General features: G+C 39.8%; 2 protein-coding genes across 2 annotated transcripts; one reads left to right on the forward strand and one right to left on the reverse strand.

Moving 5' to 3' along the window:
• The first annotated feature begins 1,643 nt into the window (after positions 1–1,643).
• klf9 (Kruppel-like factor 9) lies at positions 1,644–5,904 on the forward strand. Its single transcript, XM_034238467.1, has 2 exons — positions 1,644–2,454; positions 3,871–5,904. The coding sequence occupies exons 1-2, from the start codon at positions 2,067–2,069 to the stop codon at positions 4,149–4,151; spliced, it is 669 nt and encodes a 222-aa protein (XP_034094358.1). The 5' UTR covers positions 1,644–2,066; the 3' UTR covers positions 4,152–5,904.
• Positions 5,905–6,934: 1,030 nt separating this feature from the next.
• On the reverse strand, positions 6,935–17,766 carry fam219ab (family with sequence similarity 219 member Ab). The gene is made up of 6 exons (XM_034238468.1): positions 17,275–17,766; positions 16,131–16,230; positions 13,811–13,916; positions 10,520–10,600; positions 10,092–10,146; positions 6,935–8,288 (listed from the first exon to the last, which is right to left on the reverse strand). The coding sequence occupies exons 1-6, from the start codon at positions 17,557–17,559 to the stop codon at positions 8,130–8,132; spliced, it is 786 nt and encodes a 261-aa protein (XP_034094359.1). The 5' UTR covers positions 17,560–17,766; the 3' UTR covers positions 6,935–8,129.
• Between the last annotated feature and the right edge of the window lie 5,777 nt (positions 17,767–23,543).

The raw sequence follows: 23,543 nt of genomic DNA on the forward strand, positions 1-23,543 counted from the left end.
CACGGAGGGGGGGGGGGGGGGGGGGGGGGGGGGGGGGGGGGACAGCATGAAGAAAGACCTGCACCAGCTTCATCCACGCTGGGCGTTGCTGTTATCACTGGCTCAGTGTCATTTCATTTGACCAAATGGCTTTACATATACATTTAATAGATGTTATTATTATCCACCTTTTTGTTTTATGTCCTTTTATTTAAAACATTCTTTGAGACTTCATCTTCTGGTTAAATTTCAATAAATGTAAGTTTCCATTCAAATCTGTTGATTGTGCATATCTTCTTTAGGCTAGGAATAGTATGTCACATTTGTCTAAATGTATATCATTTTCTCACAGGATGAGACAACACAGTTTTTATCCATTGTTGCTTCAGCTCTTCAGACCAACATCGTAAGATGTGAGCATGTTCCTAATTGTGTTGGTATGCAGCCTAGGTCTGGTCTGTTTAATAAAGAAAATCTGCCACTTTTATATTGTAGAATTTGTTAAATTAAAGCAGTCTTTAATTGTTTGTCCTAAACATAGCAATATATGCTTTTGAAATGTAACATGTCTTTGAACAAATAACAGTATACAGTTTATATGGTGTATCACCTTTAGCTTGAAAATACATAGATGTGTATTTTTATCTATAAAATAAATAAATAGAGAGACAGACACTTTATCGATCCCAAATCGGGAAATTATTTTACAGCAGCAGTGTGTTCAGGTAAAATATTTAAAGTTGGAATAACGTATAAACTAAACAACACAAGTATAATGCACAGCAATCCATAAGATAAGTCCGATATTTTCATGAAAACTCCTCAGGAGACACCAACACAAACGTGACCGAGTGGACTCTGGAGTTTGCTGCATGAGTTGCACTGTATGATCTGTGGTGTGTAGAGGGCTGTCACTGAAAGTCTCGCCCACCTGGGACGTTTGTTTCAGAATCGAAAACAACATATTACGGAGCGCAAATGAGAAGAGCTGCAGAGAGAGCAAAAGTCTGATCGTTGAGAAAGAAGCAAAGAGAACTGTAAACAAAAATATATGTTAAAACAAAGAAAAATACTTATAGTTTACATGATTACACAAATGATTTGTTTGCAATTTATAGTTTTATTTTTTAAATGTTATTTATTTTTGCTTGATTCTGAGAAAGTGTTGCTTTATCTTTATGACACAAAACTAATCCCATGGGAGGTGCCAGGACAGGGTTGTGAAGCAAGCCACCCTGATGTGATGATGCATTCACGTGCCTCGTAAAAGCTTGCTTCAATGTTTGAATTATTATCATATATATAACATATTCAATTATAACTGTCAATTCGATTTAAATGGTATAACAAAATATTCCTAAATATATTTTGTTTGTGCTTTATATATAACTATTCCCATTTTTAAATACTAGCAATTTTAACTTATGTTTTTATAATTCAAGTTTGGGCAACGGAAAAGGTTTTTCCCAGTCTTTTAAAGTACCTGAAGGCCACATCAGACTAGTCCCGCCCTCTTTTCACAAATCTCAGCCTGTGATTGGTCCACTGCACCTTCACTCACTCTTTTGAATGGACAATTCCAAAAACCGAGTCACATTTTTTCCCAGCCAATCACAGGGCCGCATTGTGATGACACCGTGGGATTCCGCGAAATTGTTTCTTGGAGTTGAGGGAAGTGCCGCTCACAGAGAAATAGGACAAGTTGACGCAAGTGTGGGAGTGCACTGAAAGGAGGAATAACCGCAGACACAAGTGCGTACAGCTCAGTCGGTTAAAGCGGTGTGTTTTATTGTTCCGGCAATTAGAAATAAAATAAAACAGAGGGAGAAGGAGAGAGGAAGAAATTCAAACGGCTATCTTTCCTGTGGGGGTGTTTAACCATCCGCCCTGCAACCTCAACAAAAACGCAGCCTTTTGCGGTCTTACGGAATAGTCACATTGAAGACGACACGTGTGGATGCAAAACCACATGTTTCCTTGGGGAACTGCGGTCTAATCACCTCCATCCACATTGTGGGTTTGTTTCTGGATTACCAGCTCCTGGAGATAAACTGTTTCTCCCCTCCACCCTCGGATCTGCTGTAGTGATGACAGAGGTGGATGTTTCTGCAGACTGTGACCCCAGCCGACCACAGGGGCGCACAGAGGACAAAGAGAACCAGGAGAACAGGACTTTACTGATGGTGGCAATGATTTTATTGGACTTGAACAAATGCAACCCTAACGCCATCATCAGCCCCGGAGACAGCAGATGTCTCGTGGTGAGCAGCGAGGTGGAGGACAAGGTGGAGTGGGGGGGCCGCAGACTGAACGCTGGAGACAGCCGGGTTACACCCAAACAGTCCCGGATCAAGAAGAAGGTGGTGAAGGAGAGAAAGGAGTGTCCGGAGAAGAGACACTACTGCCCCTTCACCGGCTGCGGGAAGGTGTACGGGAAATCCTCCCACCTCAAAGCCCACCTCAGGGTGCATACCGGTGAGTGAGGGGCCATCATAACGTGTTGTTGACGACAGCAAAACAGCTCTGCGTCACTCACTTATAACATCATTTTTATTTCAGGTGCATGGTAAAGATCAGGGACAGAGCAGTCTGAACAATCTGCAATCACTGCAAGATGAATATGATGTCACTATAAGTCTTTACACATGATGTCTAACGTTAAAGAAGGCAGTCCATGTTGAGTCTGTGGGATGAGGAGAAAAGACCACATGTGCCTGCAAATGAATAACACGTTATAGGAAAGGTGGTCCCACGAATTTGGGGGGGTGTGTGACTGACTGATCGGCCCAGAGAGGGCGTGAGGCTGACTGTGAGGGGGAGGGAGGGAGGGAGGGAGGGAATGGTTGTGGCACTCAGAATATGGGAACACCGTGTGCCTCCTCCCATATTTGTTATGCACGCTAGATTGTTCAGGTATGATAATAAAGAAACATCCTGGACCCCAGTCACCATGATGTTATCAACATAATGTCCCGTAAGATCGTCTCTGTTCTGCACCGTGTGTTCTCCATCTTGTTTCTGTGTTTATTTGCATGTCCCTAACCCTCAGCTTTAGATCCACATGCAGGTCACTGCGACACTGTTGCCCCCTCATGTTCTTGTACGCACTCCGCAGATAACTCTGCACCAGCACTTCCTCATACGTCATCCGCCCCCCCTCCCCTTACGTCAGGTTGTAAACAAGGGCAGACATGTGGTTCAGTGGAGCACATGGAGGAGGATGTGGGAGCAGCCATCGTTTTTTTCCGTTTCTATTGGCTCTTATCATGACTCACCATTTCCAAATCAATATGTTCTCTTATTGTTCCAAGAAATGTTGTTGAGTCAGGCCTCCCCAAGAAATGGAGAGAACTAAACCTCCTTCTCAAACTTGATTTGAGTACTCGGTGTTCTTTTTATGTATTGCCTGCCCTCCCTCTTTCAATGGCTAATATTTAAAGGAAATAATAAAACTACCAGTTTGATTAAAAGCTCAACTGTTCCCTGATAAAAGTTATTTTTGGGGTTCCTGGTGACTTAGAACTGATGACATAATTAGTGGTGTTTTTTATTTAGATTTGTTTTGAATAAAATATGCATTTCTTAAATGTGGGCCGGTTGTCTATGTGGTTAAAATATGGCATATAAATGAAACCATTATTAATAATACTTATTATTAATAACATATCATATTAATATATTATATAATAAAGGAATAATTAATATTATTATTATTGTCATTATATGATAGAAAGTAATTATTATAGGGTTATTATTATTATCCTTATTGTTGTTATTATCCTTATTATAATTGATTATATATTCATTGCATTTTTTGTCCTTGGGTTCTCCAAATATGAGGAAATAAATATCAGCAAAACACAGTAGTTTATGTTAGATTTTTGTCCTCAGGTGAGCGCCCCTTCGAGTGCACCTGGCCTGACTGCGGGAAGAAGTTCTCCCGCTCAGACGAGCTGACGCGTCACTACCGCACACACACGGGCGAGAAGCGCTTCAACTGCCCCATGTGTGCCAAGTGCTTCATCCGCAGCGACCACCTGACCAAACACGCCCGGCGGCACGCAGGCTTCCATCCCAGCATGCTTCAGGGCTCCAGCGCGGCCAAGAGGCGCCGCTGCTCCCTGTCCCTGTCCTCGTCTGACTCTGGAGACCAAAGCCCTGTGGAGGTGTGAGACCCTCCCTCCTGATGCACACACACACACACACACACACACACACACACACACACACACACACACACACACACACACACACACACACACACACACACACACACACACACACACACACATCAAGGTACAGGCAGGAGAGAGAGAGCAGACACAATGTGTGCTGTTTGCACCGTACACTAATCCCGTCCAATCAACTCCACCAGCCAGACCACTCTGTAAAACCTTTTCTCTATGCATGTAACATTGTGCAACAGCAAACAGAAATATAAGTTATGTATTCAAACTCGACCCCTGTTACTTCCTGAGATAATTGGTATTTATTAGTCGGGGTCAATTTCTATTTGCTTTGCCATTTATTATCATTACTATGTGTTATTTGTGTTCCTTTGTTGGAAGAATCTGTAATCTATTAGGCATTCATGTGTGTATATATAGTTCCCATTAACACTACATGTGTTTCCTTGCATCACAAACTTCATTTACAGAAAGACAACAAATCATTACTGAGATATTCAAGTGCGTTTAGAAGTTTTGGGGATTTTCCTTTAGTAAATATGATTTTTATTTTTACATACACACTCATACTTGTACAGTAACTCGAGTCCAGGACCAGGTGAATGTACAGTACAGCAGTATTGTCATGTACATTTATAAAACAGATACACTTTTAGATGGAGGATGTACTCAGTATACTGTAGTTTAGTGAGGTTAGAGAAGTCAAATCTATTATATAGAGAATTACAGAGTTTTTTGTATTTTATAATGATATATATATTGGGCTAGTTTGCTTGTACAGTTTCCTGTGTTGTGCGTCACATCGTGATTAAGTTACTAATAATTAACCTTTACACATAGGCAAGCCTTGTGGGGAAATACATTGAAAATATTTGCAATGCTTTTCCAGGCTTGAATGTTAATAGTGCAGGGATAAACACAACAGGGTTGAACCTTTTTAAAAGGGAAAGTTATATAAAGATACATATTTAGTTTTTAAAAAAGAGGTCTGTGCCTTTTTCAACGTTTTGTTTTTTTTAGCAGAGAGGAATTTCTACACTGTGGAAAATCTTCATATTCTATAGATTGATATTCAAAAATACTTTGAATATCAATGACTGTCTGTAATGCCAACAGTGCCAGTTGCTGATCATTTAACTACCTTTTGCTTACTCTGTATCTGGACTGCATTTCATCAGGGAACAATGTGAGGCCATTCCTGTCAACATTACCCCCCCTGGTGGAGACATGGAAGCACAACATTTCTCACAAACGGAAATTTTTATTTATATTTTACATCCTCGCATTTTGAGGCAAGCTCTTTTTATTAGTTTGTGAATTCCACCATGTAGCATGATTGTATGTATTTCTTTGGTTCAATGATTTTTGTATTTGTTTGGTAATCTTTTATAATGTAACTAATAGGGTGAAAGACCCTTTTCGTCCACTACTGGAGCTACAAACATTGTTGATGTCAAGTTTTCTTTATATAAATGCCACGTAAAAGCATAAACACGTCCAGATAAAGTTACGTATAGTTAAGCTTGTAGGATGTATTTATACTATGCTGTTTTTTATTTTCATGGCATTATGACAACTGTGATTAGATGTTGGTGCCTTTCAGGTCGAAGCCTTTACTTCTGATGCTACTGTACTGTAATCAGGTCTGTCCCCACAGAGCCGTGTTATCGCAATATTCATAGCTGTGTAATAATTACTGCTCAAAGGTTTTAACATTAAAATGATTTTTCTTTCTAAACAGTTGCTCATTTGTTCTGTTCCAAAACACACACTGTACTTCACAGCTTTTATAAATACAGTATAGGCTCTTCTTTATTGCTGTGTAAACAGGTGGGACAAGTAAAAGTCCTGCACTCACAATGTTACTCAAGTGAAAGTACAATTAACATCAAAATATATATTTAAAGTACCCATTTCAGAATAATATATATTATATGTTGGATTACAATTATGGATGCATTAAAGTGTTCTCACAGCTGGTAAAGGTGCAGCTAGTTTTAATGTCTTTGTATACTGCAGTGTAGTTTGTGAATTGACTCCAGGTGTAAGTAAAGTCTGATTTAAGTGTTGATTATATTTCTAATTATTAATCAAAAGCTGCAAAGTAACTCAAGGTATTTAGTAAATATAGTGGAGTAAAAGTACATTATTGACCTCTGAATTGTAATGGAGTAGAAGTACAAAGTAGCAAAATATTCTACTTCTACAAGTCCCTCCAAATTGTACTTAAGTAATGAGTAAATCTACTTAGTTACTTTACACCACTGTGTTAATAAGGTGATACAAAGAAAGAGTAAGGTAGAACAGATAGTACTCCATTAGCTTTGTGTTTATTTATTCTTTTCATACATCGCACATAACAATAACATTGTTAAATACTGTAATGGTAGTGTTTACATTACAAGAAAAATTGAAAGAATTAATCCAAAGAAAAACATCATTAAGAAAAACTTCATAAACAGCAAATGCTCTTCAAACAAACAAAAGGATAAAGTGGCAATTAATACACAAGTCTTTTAAACTTCTCGGTACTTAAGGCAAACTCTAATGGCAAATGATCAATTTAGGAGGCAGGGAGAGAGTCATACATGAAGAACATTACTGCTCCAACTCAATGTTGCAATTCAAAAACGATTTCCAATCCATTAGTCAAAGGAGACACAGATGCCATCTCACTCACTGGACGTTTCTCAATGTCGAGTATACCTGCTGCAGAGCCACTATTCCAAGTATACTACGTCATCGAGTGGCGCCGAAGGACTGTTTAAATGCATGCCCAGCATTCGGCGCCACTCGATGACGTAGTATACTTGAAATAGTGGCTCGATATTGAGAAACGGACACTATGTTGGCATTGTATGTCAGTATACATGCATATGTCTGTGTGCTCTCTTTAAAATCCTTTATTTATCAAACAGATATGGGGAAAAGTGTCCAGTGATGGAGAATATATATACTATGGGGTGTACAGCAGTGTTTAAGGAAAAATCTATCTTAAGGTCACCCCACGTTCCTTTGGCCTTGATAACATGTGTATCATGTGTTAGAGGGTCGTGCAGCGATATGTAATCTTTCCCTTTTGACACAGTTCATTTCAGATAAGACACTGTCACTGCTATGCAGGGAAGAGAACACAGATGTGAGCCCAACAAAAGAAAAAATGTGCAAATTCAAACAATACCAGTCAAGAGGTTGCACAATCAAAATAGGGCAGAAATGAAATGTGCAACCAGCTACTTCCTTTTTATTTTCAACTTATGTATCAGTCCAGTGCTCTTCATGCAATTAGTTCCTAAGCCATTCATGTTCACAGGTTCATCTCTAAACTCTGCCTTAAACATATCCAGCCAATAAGTGTTGAGGGTGAGTGAATGAGTGCAACCTGTGCTACATAACAACCCCGTACAGTACAATGAATATGGTACCAGATATCCGCTACTCCACACCTCTAAAACATCTCCATGTCAGCACATACAATCAAAAGTATCATCAGTCTTAAAAAAAGGAAAGCATTAAATAAAAACAAAATTAAAAAAACTAGAAAAATGCAACCCAGAAAGAAACCGTTGAGTCATCAGTTATGATGTTTGTTATTCTTCAGGGAAATGGATTTCTCTTTATAGCATCAATTGACCTTCTGTCCACTAATATTAGTGTGTTACATCATGTTCACCAGGAGAAGGGCTCTCGAACACGTCCTACCATAGGAGGAAACCACCACTTCTACTTAAATACATTGAATATTTTCAACTGTCTTCCTTCTCCTATATGTTAAACCAAATACTCTATATGTTAATCGGATTACTCCTCATTGTCATCATAGCACTTAACTGTCATTAAAATACTCTACCAATACTTCACTGTCACCACTGTGTAGGCGAAGTAAACTCACAGCAGATGAAGATTGGGGGTTATATTGTGTGAAAGGGGGACGGGGGGGGGCAGAAGGTCAGAGGGGCGGGGTTACTGTATTTGACAGGTGGTGGAGGAGGTGGCCTGGCAGCACATGCAGGTGGGGTTGACTGATTTAGGCGGGATCAGATCCAGGTCCTCGTCGTCGGGGATCTCGTCTAGGCGGTAACCATCTTTCAGCAGCTGGATGTTCAGATCCTGATTGATTTGCTGGAGAAGAGACGATAAAGAGAGGAGATTGATTTTTTTCAGTCATCCACACCAATCAGAAGTGCTGTGCTCCACATGTACCAGCCATTGTTAACCAATCAGAAGTGGCCCATGATAGTAGGTGATAGACAGATTGATCCAATCACCTGCCAAGTATTTTTGAAATACTTTTCCAAATGGCTTCCAATGGAGCTTTCCTAGATGGTTTGGTGACACAAACCATCTGAGTCAGGTTAGTAATGCTCCATCACATATTTCTATTACAGGGTGAATCTTAAACTGAAGCTTGGCTTTAAAGCAACCCAACGGAAGTTTCATGTAAGTTTAGTTCTTTCACTCGTAGCTCGGGCTGTGGGGGTGCTAGAGACGCGAGCACGTTGATACGACCTTCCTAGCCGGAGATATGGCCGCATTTTACAATAAACTTCCGTTGGCTCAATGAGCCAATATTCGCGATTCGAGATTTTGTTTTTAAGCGACCCAACGGTAAAAACAAAATCGCAAATCGAATCGCAATATCTGTCAGAAAAATCGCAATCAGATTATTTCCCCAAATCGTGCAGCCCTAGTCTAGAGTCCCAAACCTAGTAGTTCCTGTTATAAACAGCTAGCTAACTAGCTAAAAACAAATGAAACTTTGTGAAACACAGTTTGACATTTGGGGAATATAAAACTGATCACCTCCTGGCAGAGCATTAGATGAGATGATTGATACTAATTTCATGTTTGTAGCATATGCTAAATATGAAGCTACAGGTAGCTGCTAGCTAGCTTAGCTTTGCACAAAGACTAGCCTTGCTGTATCCAAAGTTGACGAAACTATCTAACAACACCTGTCTCACTTATTTACACGTTATATATTGTTTGTTTAATCCATAAAAGACAGAGGGGTGTATGAAAAACAATTCATCTTTTTACAGACTTCAAATCTCATGGCTTGTTTTCAAGCTTGTGACTGAGAGTGAGTAACATTTACAGTGGTAACCATGGAAAACTGAGTTAGTTAGGGCACGATCACAGATGGCTGTAATGATCATCACTTGGAGCTTTGTCATGAATGTGATGACTACTGTCCTGCTGTGATTTTGTAAATGGAAAACAATGCCTTTGTTTGCTGGAAAAACAGAAGAAATGTCTTAATTTGATTTCCAATATTCAACTTTTCATGTAATAACTGTCTAGTCTACTGTTGATAATCCAGTCAACTGTAACTTAAATAACAACCGCAATGCCCTTCTTTGTTAGCTTTAGTACGTACAGTCATGCTTGGCACAGTTTATTGCTTGCGCTTACAACTTATTGTTGTTAGCTAGAACTTAGAAAGAGGGTACAATTACTAAATTGGGGTTGTAACATTAGCTATTTCTCTGATGACATGGTGGCATTAAAATCTGAACCCTTGTTGGCTTGAATACAATATAACAATAAGCTTGGTCATGTCAAAGACAGAGAAATGATGGAAACTAGGATTCCTCTGGGGAATACATGATACCTGTGATTTGCATTTAAATTGGCAGCAGCGGTGAAAATATGATGTTAGGAGAAACACCCAGAGAGGACATTACATTTATTTCCAGCATTGTGTTTCACGCAATGTAATAACACTCTTGTAGCTAGACAGAATTATCATGGATGAGCAGGAAGGATATAAATGGGTTTTTGTTGAGACTGACGCATAAAAGCCGGGCTCTCTGGCCTCTTGACATTTATGGGAAATGGAGTGAAAAAGGCGAGGAGAGGGGGCTGAATGAGAGAGCAAATGTGAGGCAAAGAAGGCGAGGTTTGCTCGATCAGATATCTCACCTCAGCAGAGGAGTATCCTGACGATGAGTATCTAGACATGTCAAAATCATCATCACTGAAACAAACAAATAAACACAGGTTAGCTTATCAAGTCTGTGGTTAATGTGTTTAAGTGGCAAGAAGTGCATTCATCACAATCTGTTTCTTTGCCAAGTCCGTTTCACGCCCAATGAATTTGCTTTTGTGAGCTGGTTAATTAAATAAACATAGACATTATAAATAAAAGCACATTCAACAAACCAGGAGGAAATGTAGAATACATGTTTTTACAATAAACAAATACTACAACAAATCTGTAATAATAGAAAACAATTATACACATGTAAAAAAGTACAATAAACATATGTACAGTATAGCAATTAAAATGAAGGGGTTGTTCCATGTATGTGTGTTTTTGTTTGCATGTGTGTGTGTGTGTGTGTGTTTACCTGTCTGTGTCTATGGCCACCAAGGGCTTCTCATCTGGGCTCTGGTCTAAAGAGGAGTAGCCTTTGTTAGGCACTACCAACCTGCAGAGAGGGAACAGAGAGAGAAAGAGAAGAAGTAAAAGGGTGTAACAGAGTACGAGAGGAAGAACGGAGGAACAGATGGAGGAGGGAAAATAGATCCCCTAACAGGAAGAAGTGAGTAAGACTGGCAGAGCTGCTTAAATAAAAGAAAGGATTGCCTGGAGGCGACCTCGCGGCTAAACTACAGGAACAAGTGAAGCATGAAAGACGTCTCATTTGTAACTCGAACATCTTACAAACCCTGAATCAATAAGACTATACTCGTGCGAGCCTCACGGGCAGACAGAAATAATGGACATGAGGATGACATCCCTCTTGTCAAACCACGCCACGCCACAACATGTTCCTGATGGACAGGTGTAGACAGAAAATCCAATTATCCTGAGCTAATTTACTGAATAAACCAACTCACATCTCCTGTCTTTTTTTTCACCCAACTCATTAGACTATTCTTCTGCTGGCGTTTCATTGTTGTTTTCTGTCAAATTCAATACTGTAGTTCAAAACCGCGGTACCTGCTCACCATCTGTGAGCTATTTTTAGAATGCTACGTTCGTTGTCGCGTTCGCGCGCGTCCATCTGGGCAGGCTGTGTGTGTCCTTCTCCCGTGACGATAACGGCTTACGTTTAAAAAATAATAATAAACAAATTTGAAACTGGGGGGGGGGGGGGACACAAACGGGCAGACAGCAGAGCTCGGGGCAATAATGCAGATTTGTTTGACTTTTTTACACTTTGTTGTTCTCCTCCTTTCCTCCGCTCTTGTCTCTGATTGTGAGTGTGTGCATTCATGTGTGTGTGTGTGGGGGAGCGGAGCCCCGCTCTTCAGAAACAGAGCGGAGGGAGAATGTGAATACGCAAAGCAGTGGACACTGAAACATGCACATACAGAGCCGGCCCGACCCACTAAGCGACCGCTTAGCCCCCCCTTTAAAAAAAAAAAAAAAGAAGAAACCCCGGTACACCGTCGGCATGATAAGTATGTTTAACTAATTGTGTTAATATGCCTAGATTGCCTACTCTCAAAGTCATGTATTATATTATTGAGTCAATAATATAATACATTAACCGTGCTTTACCTGAACCTCATCATGACACTAGAGAGGACGGCAGGAATGTAATTTCCCGTGTTCAGTGAATGCAACAGAGGCAAGACACCAGACCAACCAGAGAGTTGAATGGAAATAAACATCTGTCTTATTGGCTGACAGGTACCTATCCTGTGAGCTGTGACAATGTTTAAAATAAACTGTCAGTCGGACTCAGAGTTTTGGAAATGGACATAAGAAAAACATTTCTTAAAAAAGACGACAATTCATGGTGGCTCACACAACAACCCCAGAGCCACCACTTGAGCCAGGTAAACAAGGTACTGTATGTAAATGTCAGTAAACTTCCAAGTTATGCGAACATGTAAGCAAAGCATAAATTACAGCTACGTTGACGTTACTTTGAATCGCGGGGGTAAGCTAAACCGTTAGCAAGTAGCTATAGCTAGCCAGATATATTAAATAAACACTTTGTCATACAATCTAAATGTAATGTTTGTTAGCGTTACCTGGTGATTTCAAAGAAAGCTCTCAGGGAAATGTTGACTTACTGTTTGACATGAAGCTAGAAGCTACCTTACAGTACACAGTTGATCCGGAGTCCTGTCAGTTAAAGTGTTTCATGTTTTTAGCACTGAAATATATGGATGTTATGTGACAGTATTTCTGAGAAAAAGTCAGCTGAAATGGTGGCATAGTTGCCACTGCTTTACGTGTCAACAGCATGTTTGAACGTATTTGCAGCAGTAAATGTGGCTGTTTGGCCACTGACGTTGCCATAACAACACCTGAATTTAAATGTGCAACCTCTTTTTGTGACAGATTTTTGCAAGAAATTATAATTCTCCGGAATGATATTCCTATTGACAGCTAGTTCCTAAGTGAACATTATGAGATGGACAGCCAGAGAGAATAAATGAAAAACAGTTATGAAATACTATATGACAAAACAAGAATACAGTTGAAGTGATTTGTAAAATATCTATAAAGAAAAATCTGCTTACAGTTCTGTTTCATATGGGTGTTGAGAGAGGTATCAATAGATCTCTTAATGTTGCTCTCAAAGTGCACCAGATTGATGCTTTTAACTTCAATATTTAAAAAAAAATCTTCCTGGGGGAGGATGCCCCCGGACCCCCCTAGAGGAGGTGAGGTCCACGGTGTTTACATGCTTATTTATACAATGTGTGCTTATGCTAACATCATAAGACAAAAGTTGGTTCCGTGTTGTGTGTAGCGCTAGAGTGAGGAGGGCCCCCAAGCCAAAGCTCGTTTAGGGCACCCAAAAGTCTAGGGCCGGCCCTGTGCACATACATTGGATAAATAACATAGGCGTTTAGTTCATTTAATAAAAGAGCACATGTTCAATGTGAAAAGTGACCGTAGATAGATTACTTCAGTTGCAATTTGGTACTATATATATATATTTTTTTTTTAAATAAAAAACAAAACAAAAAACACCTTGAATTTCAGGCGGGGTGCGAGGCTCCGTTGGCAGGGCGCAGCGCCCCGCCAAGACAATGGTAAGGGAAACACTGCATGTGTTCCTGATGTTACACATGTGTAGCACTGGGGACATGTCTGCACCACTTTGTGAAATGGTTGATTTTGTCCCTCTTACTTTTTCAAAATTCATTTAGGATTTGTTTGTATATTAAGGACTTAAGAAAGGTATATTTGCACAATATGAGAATATAAAATGCTATGTAAATATAGAATAAAAGAAGGTACATTGTCATCAACGAAAAATAATATCCCCTCCGAGCTTACTTATTATAAAATAACCAAGAAACCTGCATGTGTTCGTCAGTAATGCCAAACATATCTTGACGTAGTTTCTTGATTTTTTACAATTTTGATACTTATCAAAACAAATTTCAATACAAAGTGACACCCTTGTACAAAATACTTGATGAGGTAAGCCAAATAGAATAATGGACATTTGCAGTTGCTCAAAATACGTCATTTAATACTGTACAGAATGTGTACACTTACATCTAGTACAGATCTGGGCTGTATTTAAGTGCTACAGCACACTAAGGACTTAAATTGAGTTCATCACTTTACCTAAAGACATTTTAATGACCGTAATCGCTCAAGAAGACACCAGCCAGCCTGTCATTTCCTCTGCTAAACCGACACCCCATCGCTCACTTCTTACCGTGTGCGAGCCATGACGTTGTTCTTCTTCGGCTGCTGGTTCACGGGACTTCCTACAGCCGTGCCGTTCTTCAATGAGCCCTTCCTAGCCAGATCTCTCTGTTTCTCTGCACAAGGAACACACACACATTCATCATTTCTCAACTTTCTGTTGCATTACATTCTGTTGCACTGCAAACTTTGGAGAGTTCTCTTCAGATTGTCACATTTACTAAAGAGGAGGCCCAGGTTTGACCCAGTTTAATGATACTAAAGTCCATCCGGAAGTGTGATGATACGTCAAGGGAACAAGGTTGAGCTTTGACTTTCATGTCTTTTATTTCTACAGATGATAAGATCAACTGGCTTTGCAGCACAGTAGCATCAGGCCATTTCACTTTCTGTTTGTAGGAGTAATCGTTGCCGTTGGGGCTGAGAGTTTGTTTAAGTTAGGTCATAAATGATGATACAAAAGCCACAAGGAATAAGACAATACATTCAGAAACAACATGCTTATGCCTCCTTTTTTAACTTCTTTGATTCTCACAGTTGAGAGATAACTAAACCAATACTAGAAGTCTAGTCTGAGCCATCGGTGAACATTAGTGATGTGTCGGTCGCGAACGAGACGTTTTTTTTGCAAAGTAATACAAGACAGAATGATATGATGATCTCCGCGCTATAGCTGCTCCGTGCATGCATGCAGTGACATGTAATATCCAAGGATTAGAGACGGTTGGATGCTGCTGTTTTGAGCATTGCAATATATTTATTTTCACTATGGTATTTATTTATGATTATCCTTAGGCTCAGCAAATATTTGATGTCAGCTGTTGCTGTCTTTTTTTCTATAGTTAATACTGAAATAGAGCCCTGCTGTTTTGTCAGGACTTTTTCTTTAAATATAATTTTAAAATGTCGATACAGTAGCCCCTTCTTTTAAATGTCTATGCTTAAGTTTTTATAGGTGTTGCTATCTGTTTTGTGTAGCGTGGTTCTACAAGCAAGTCAGTACATTCTTTGGGTGGTATCAGAGAGTTACACGGGTCTGTAAATGCAATGAAAACAATTAGCCACAGCAAATCATTTATATTCAACATGTAATTTTTACTTTTGAATACTTCAGTACAAAGGATGTATTAAATAATTTAAGTGATATATGTGTACACAAATTAATCATTAGTCAAAACAGGGCTACATTTGATTGAGTTATAAAAGGTATATGGGGTAAACTGAAGAGCCGTTTGGGAGCCGAAAGAGCCGGCTCTTCTTGGTGAGCCGAGCCAAATGATCCGGCTCACCAAGAATTCCCATCACTAGTGAACATATTAAAATACATTAGTGACACTATATAATATAACTTATTTCATTGTGTCACCATAATGGCAGTACATAATTCAGATTACAGCCTTTTACATCCGATGGTTAAACAAGCATGAATACTTCAGGAAATAGGTTCAGATTGTATTTGATCAACAGGAAATGTGTTGACAGTGTTTACATGTAATTAAAAGGTTGAACACCTGATGAGCAGAATAATATGAAATATAATGGTCTTACTTAAAACATATAGTATAGATGTAGAATACAACGACCCTTTCCATGCAATTCTTCCTGATGTACTTGTTTCTTTAAGTCTTTGGCTAAGAAAGTCCTACATAGGAGAACAATAAGAAAGAGGTGCTGCTGCTCACTGGACTCTGTCCAAGGTGCTGAAATGAGACTTTAAGGACTGGAGCTTTTCACAAGAGACTCAAACTCCCAAATGTAAAACAAAACCAGAGTGGCTAACAATGCTGCCATGGACATCAACCAATTAAATGGATTCAAGCTGCAACAATACGTTTATTAATTGGTAAGTCATTGTTTCAGTTACATTTGAAGCTAAAGGCCAAACCTTTACTTATTCTAGCTCCTGTGTGTGAAGAATAAGGTGTCAATTAAATACTTGTTGGGGTATGGGACTGTTGCTCAGAAGAGATATCTTTGCAGGGCAACACCTTAGGCTTTGGAAACGTGTGACAGTCTTCTCTGATATAGATATCCTTAAATGTACTTCTTAATTATATTTCAGCAGCATAACAAGGATGATTAAACAACACTCAATACCACACGGCCTTGCTATAGGAAAGTTCTCTTGAAATGTTTCTAGACTCTTCAGAGGCCATCACCAGAGGAAGTCAAATGTAACGCAATCTCTTTCTTGCCTGGAGATGATGACACATCTGGACATATGAGCAGGATAGTCTTTCCAGGACTTTAAATAAGCAGTTGATTACAGGATATGCAGATTCCCACAGGGACTCACTTGGCCTAAAAAATACCGTATAGCTCTTCCTCACCTATTTTCCTCTGCAGGGGAGAGGGCTTGTAGTTGATGGTGACAGGTTCCCCCTCTCGGGTGTCGGAGTCCGCCTCTGAAGCCGTGGACGAGGCCGGGTCCTGGAGACACAGAGATGAGCAGAAATGTGCATTAGGCATTAATGAATAATTAACACCTTTTTGTTATGCATAAAACAACCTACCATGTGAATGAAACAGTTCATAAATAGATAAAACATGTGTGGAAAAGCCCGTACAATGAATGTTTGGGGCATTGCATGGTCAGCTTGTTTCTAAAATATTACTTGCTAACACAATGTAAAAAGGGCAACCTATAGGTTTTGTCCAAGCTATGAAATGATGAAAACATCTAAAGTGAAAGCAAAAATATTGGGTGATTCTTGATTCGGTGAGGTTGCTCCAGGACCCTTTGGAGGACTCCTGGAAGTCCCTGGATGATTGGAAAACATTCCCAAAAATGCACACATGCTTTAAGGAAGGGAAAATACCTCGTATATCTCGCTATAATATGACGCACAAGAGATGAATGGATGTGTACAAACGCCTGGAGACATGAGGTCAGAATACCTCGGGTCTAGTCTGGCTCTCTAGCGGCAGAAGAGGCCGCCCAGCAGGCTGGAGTAACCCAGGGCCCCGCCAGGCCACGGAGCGCACCGCTAAATCACATACACTGATTTATTGTAACAATTAATTGTGCTCTGACGGTACATACAAGCACATAGGCCTACTTGAGATTAAACGCCGCTCACTAATCACGGCAAGGCAACACAAGTGGCGTTTAGCCGGAGCAACTTGCTGCATGGATGCTGGGGGTGTAGCAGCAGCAGCGGCGGTGGGATGGGATGTTTTTCCAGACATGACGGAGGCTGATCACTACGCAGCAGATCGGACGCTGCTGGCATAACACACAGAAAACGAAAACATCCATCTATGATTGAAATCTATAACCCTCTGACTAATTACACTTTTCATTATGGCCGAAAATAGTACCAGGATATTACGCATGGCAGCAGGTGATGGATATGTCGGGCTCCCGGGACATATCGTGATGAATGGAAGGCCCAAAACATAGACATACCAAAAACAACACAAAAACAATAATTCATTTTCTCTAATTGATAATAGTCATGATTTCTGTCTCACCAGCGGCTGCATCTCCGCCTGCATCTCTGCTTCCTGCACGGCACTGGGCACCTGGAATCTGTCTTTTTCTTCCATCATGTTGGCAGCGCGCCTCGGTCCTCCTTCCTGTGGAAACTGTGTGTTTGTATCGGGGGGTTTCGACGAGTTATCGCAGAGATTGTGAAACGATCTCAGATGTGTAGAAATCTCTGTAGTTCTCCGGTGGCGAGCCTCATCCCAGCAGGCAGTGTGTCGACGGTGGTGTGACGGTGGCTCCAACACCCATTTCCGGGTAGGGGATTCCATGCTAGGGTCGAGGGACCCAGAAGGGGCCGTTGAAAGAGGACAAAAGTAGTCCCAAGCTAATTGAGTTATGATGACAGCGAGAAGATTTTTAAGTAGCCTACTTTAATACAAGTTCAAGATAGCCTACTTTACTACTCCTCCTAATGTCAGGCAAATATTGTACTTTATTAATTCAATGTAATTAAAGTTAGTGTTCCTATTGAAACAAATATTATATTTAAAAAAAATGTATTTAGTTGTTATTATAATGAGTTGAGTTAAGATAAGACTGGGAAACAAGTTACATTAAAGTGATATCACATCCATGCATTCATAATCATATCCAATACAATAATATACAGTAGCCTACATTATTTACAAATGGACTATTCTGCGTTATGCAGGGTTTTATTCAACAATCAACAACAAAACCTTAAATTATAACAACAGGAATAATGTAAAAGATAATGTTGACGTGATTATTTACCCGCCTTCAAAGGTGAGAATATGTAAACAGGTAAAGAGATACAAATAGCCTATTCTATGAGATTACAAAATGCCTGAAATATCACAAATAGAGAGGCGAAGTCCCTCCCTTTCCGGGGGAGCTCCATCGGACCTTATTTCGTAAAAATTATGTATTGAAGTCAATGGGGAGAGAACGATTATCTTTCGATCCCGTTTGAATTGTGCCACGAATTACACATATGATGTTTATCAATCTAAAAGATAATTTTGCAAGTCAAAAAAATTAAAATAAACACTTTTTTTGTGTGAAACCCCCCATTAACTACATCTCCCGTCTCGCACCACACACCAAGACGGCCGTCACGTTGGAACATTTCACTTCTTTCTTTCAGAATGAGGCGGAAATGATTAAAAGAGGAGAAAATCACTACAAGTCTGGGCACGTTGAGAGCTGTACATACACACAAGGGGAGTTAGTCGGTTCCGTAAGAGCCAGCATGCGGGACTGGGATTCTGGTATTTGTAGTCTTTCTTGTTGCGTATTTTTCATAGTCTTATATTTCAACAGTTTTAAGACAAACTGTGACTTTTTTTACATGGAAATTATTTTTTAAGATTGACAAACATCATGTGTGTAATTCGTGGCAGAATTCAAACGGGATCGAAAGATAATCTTTTTCTCCTCATTGACTTCAATACATAATTTTTCCGAAATAAGGTCCCATGGGTCGGAAGTAGATGGGCGGGACTTCGCCTCCCAAACGGTGTGCCGTGAGGCAAGTCCGGGTGTGCCGTGGGATTTTGTGACAACCATACGTTATTATTGCAATATACAACTACACAAAAATAATAATTTTTTAATTTACTATATCAGTACTTTGTAGGTTTATATGTACGCAATCTGCGCGACTTGCGCGTCCACATCTCCACGTGCAGTGCTGCATAAACATGGCTGAGTCAGCGATAACTCTCGAGGGGTGAAGGTATGCCCATTATTTTGAGTTCGTCCGAAGAATAGACAGGAATGTGGCGGTGAGGTGCAAACTGTGTCCAGGCCAGAAGCTGTTATCCACTGCTGGAAACACCACGTGGTCAAACCTCAACAAGCACCTGCAAAGAACACATGCTAAGGTGAAGCTAACGCACCTATTTGTTGTTTGTTTATATCACGCAGTCTGTTCTTCTTCTCTGTCTTCCGGTTGTTGCCTGTTTTGAATGACAAATACACACTACCGCCGCCTGCTGGTAAGGAAAGTTATTGCCACTCACGCATGTGCAGTTCGTACGTGCTCGGCGAGTAAAGTAACGAGTTACTTTATGTAGATAGTAACGAAGTAGTGTAATATATTACATTTTTTTAGTAACGACCCCATCTCTGGAGTTGGCGTTCTCTACTCTGGTTTACATGAAGAACAACAGGAGGTCACTCACGGCTCTCTGTTGAACAGGACTTGCGAGTGGCCCTCTCCTCAGTGCCACCAAGGATTAAAACATTCTGCTCGCCCCGACAGGCACATGTATCTCACTAATTTGTAAGTCGGCAAAAATATTTACAATAGCACATGTTTCAATGCTGATTGCTGAAATGTTACATTTATAATTTGTAGTTCAGGACCATGGACAATGCAGCTTCCTTGCATTGACAGTTCTCTGTGCTGAATTTCTGCTGAGTTTCCTTTGCCTCATTTCTAATGTTGTGACCTGTCTTGTTTAAATGAGTGTGTTGCTGCTTTGATGAAGCCTAATTTGATAAAGTTTCAAATAAATTTCTGAGATATTTCGTTAATAAATATTTCATGAGTAATATAGTTGTCTTTGTCACATTTTATTTGGCATTAGTAAATAATTATGCACATTTACAAATATTTTACATGATATGAGTGATAACACGTGTAATAAGGGCTATTTTGCACAATAGGTGTGCCTTGAGATTGTTACTTGTCCTTTGGTGTGCCTTGGGCACAAAAAGTTTGGGAACCACTGCTCTATACAACCAAGGTGCAATGTGGCGGTCTTATATATATTTATATATATATATATATATATATAAATATATATACATTTTTATATATATATATATATATATATATATAGTCATACTAGGCTTGTTTGAGACAAGCGAGACCTGCGCAGTTGCGATCAACGTCTTGCTAGTGCGTTGCATGATAGTTAGTCATTTTGTCCGACTTGCTCTGGAGGCTCGCCTACATGAGACGTTGAAATCTCGCGGGACAAAGACGCCCGCAGCCTTGAGAGCGAGGCCCGGCGAGGCGCGGCGAGGCGGCGCAGTTCCTCTCCACGGGCCGCGGAAGCGAAATGCTTGATGGGAAAGGACTAGCTGGTATCTCGAGCTGAGCGCTCATTGGTGGTTTTTACCACGTGCTGGTGATGAAACTCTCCAATTGGCTCGGCAAAAGTTTGTTGTTGTTTTGTGTCAGTTTTACGTCGCCACTTCCATTCACATTTTTCATCATTGTTCCACAATGTTTATCATCATGAAATTAATATCCATATATTTTATACTATACTTGCACTGCTTACCGTTTTCATACTTTATATATCTTAGCATATTCATACACACTGTTCATACTGCTCACAGGCTGATATCTAGTTTATTCACATACCCCTCACTGTTTATTCATCATTCAATTAATTCTATATTTTATTCTGTAGATTGTGTACATTTCTTTTCAATTTACTGCTTGTTGCACTCCTGGTTGGAAGCTAAATTGCATTTCGTTGTCTCAGTACCTGTAATATGTGCAATAACTATAAAGTTGAATCTAATCTTGAGCAGGAACAAATGTATTTACTTAGTACATATCTGACATTAACGATTAAACACATGTGTGCATTCTTTATTGTGTGTGTGTGTGTGTGTGTGTGTGTGTGTGTGTGTGTGTGTGTGTGGCTCCACGGATTGATCCATTTGGACCAATGGGTCCATTTGGGTATGGGCACGTCACTGTCACACAACGAGGCGTTCTGGGGCAGCATAGACAGGTCTTTTCTGTGTTAGAGTTTTACTCGCTACAGGGTGTACTTTGAGGGTTTGTGACTCTGCAGACCGTTCACATGCATAAAAACCTTCATAACACACAAGTGGACGGGTAATAACTGGTACCTTTAAGTAGCTTTAGGACAAGTTTAGTAGCATTATTTTGACACCTACAATTACTAGTTACTTTGCTTATTTAAGTCAGCTTAAACTATTTACGATCAGCTAATAAAATATAAAGCATTGTGCTCCCACAACATATTTTTAGTTAGCTTCATCTCTCAGTAACTACATGTTTTTTGGTTATATTTCTACATCAGTAACACTTAAATCATTCCAACAGGGGATACTTGTTATACTTTCATTATGTTTTTACTGATAACACATTAATAGGACTCTGAATGCAGGATTATTGCTTTTGATAATTATCGTTTTACAATCCAATAATGAATATTTATTTCTAACTCTGAATTGTTCTGCCTGACAAGATATACCAGAGTTAATTTGACACTTCTCTGCAGGTCTTATTAAAAAAAACAACATCATTATAGAATGGATTTTTTTGCAGGACTATTGCATTATTCTGCATTGTCCCTGTAGAAGTTTCCACCCCAGAGTGGAATATATATATTTTAATTGATTATAAAAACAATTAGACATTCCCCTGTGCAGTTAGCGTTAACTATTATTAGATGACAATTTGCTCCTGACAATAGAAGAAACCTTTAAGTCAAACAATCAAATCAAATCAGAAACAGGTTTATTACCAGGTAGGTTTACACGTACGAGGAATTTGACTTGGTGTCGTGGTGCATACATACAAGTAAAACAACAACTAAAAACACAGGTAGAGAACTAGAAAAATTACAAAATATAGTCAAATATGGAATAAAAATCGGTAGTAATAAAAACAAACAAAAAGAAAACAGATATTGTTGTACATTGTGTGCATTCATGTAATGCATAGGCCAAATGACCATTCAGGGGCATAATCAATTCAACTTTCTGAACAAATTAACACAATAACTGGGTAATGATGGCCTGCCGAAAGAACATTCTTGATTGTGACTCATTGAAAGTCACAGACACGTGTGACTGCACAGTGTCCTTACCTGGAAACACCAACAGAGAGCAGCAATAGCACGCTTTGCTGCACAATAATGAGGAAGCGTCTTGGCAGCAAATCAGCCTCTGCTGCAGCCAGCTGGTTCCAACTGGAGGCAGAAGCCACGAGCTGTTCATCCAGCAGGTGGCAGTGTACTTCTACAGGAGAGGAGGGACAGAGGCTGGGCGGGAGTTGAATGACAATGAGGTGAGAGCAGCAGGGTCAAGTAGGTCATCGAGTCTCAGTCTGCTGAATGAAAACAGTTTGAGGTGCGTCCTTCTAGCCGTGCATATGGATTAGAAATGAGTCCAGCAGCAAATCTGGAGGTCAGCTACTTAGGGAAATGTGAGAGTGTGCTGCTACAAGTTAGTGATAACATGTAAGAATTCCAAATGAATTTTCTTGATTGTCATGCATACTGAAGCTTTTCCTAACGTGATTATTCCTCTGTTGACAGAATAAACATTCATACTGACGAAACGAGACAATTATTATGATTTCAATATCAGAGCTGAGCTGTTGTCAAAATCAATTCAAAGACTGAGTGTGTGTGTGCAATTGTGATGAGTTACTGAGTCCTTAAGGAGCCTTTTATTAGGATTGGATTAAGAATGAGTCAGGGATTACAATGTTTTTGTTATTTATTCTTTAAAAAAAGGATCTAAGACACGCGAGTATGCATCTCTGCAGGCCCCTTGAGCAACTGCACCATCAACATACACCATAACCTTTTACGTAACTGCAGTGGATTCACTTTATATCTCACTTTTCCCGCACATACATTTTTTTTTTTAAGTCAGGAAATGAAATGATAGATTTCAAGGGATTCCAGTAGTTGGAACATCCCACTTAACTTTGAGTTTGCAGTGTCCAAAACGTGGATTAACATTTGATCCCGTGGTGATTGCGTGGGTTACGCAACTCCTTCCAACCGTGCAGATGACTTGCTTTTCATTATTTATTTATCTGTATTATTTTATCATTTTATAATACCTTGTTGAACTTAGTGACACGTTAATGCATCTCCAGATATAATCGAGGGACTGTTCAGTTGTCATTGACCATGACACTTGAGATAAAGGGATCAATGAAAGTGTGATGGACAAAAGATGTTCTCTCTCGTTGTCTCACAAAGGATGAACTCCTCTTGAATAGAAGAACTGATATGAAAAAGCGTGCAGTGGTTCAAGCTGAGTGTGAGAACATAAACTGACCTTCAGCTCACTGAGGAGTAGATCACTTGCTTTGGGCAGCGTGCATGGCTCTGGCTGGTTACATGGGAATAGAGGAACAAACAAGAGGAAGACAGCCAAAGAGAGAGGAACTGGCAGGCAGATGAAGAGAAGTGAAACAGATAAACACTAGACAGATGCAGAGCTGCTTTTCTAATGATCACTTTCAAATCAGAAGCCTATCAAAGGCCCCAACCATCTG

This window comes from Gymnodraco acuticeps, unplaced genomic scaffold (genome assembly GCF_902827175.1).
Source record: "Gymnodraco acuticeps unplaced genomic scaffold, fGymAcu1.1, whole genome shotgun sequence".
NCBI lineage: Eukaryota > Metazoa > Chordata > Actinopteri > Perciformes > Bathydraconidae > Gymnodraco > Gymnodraco acuticeps.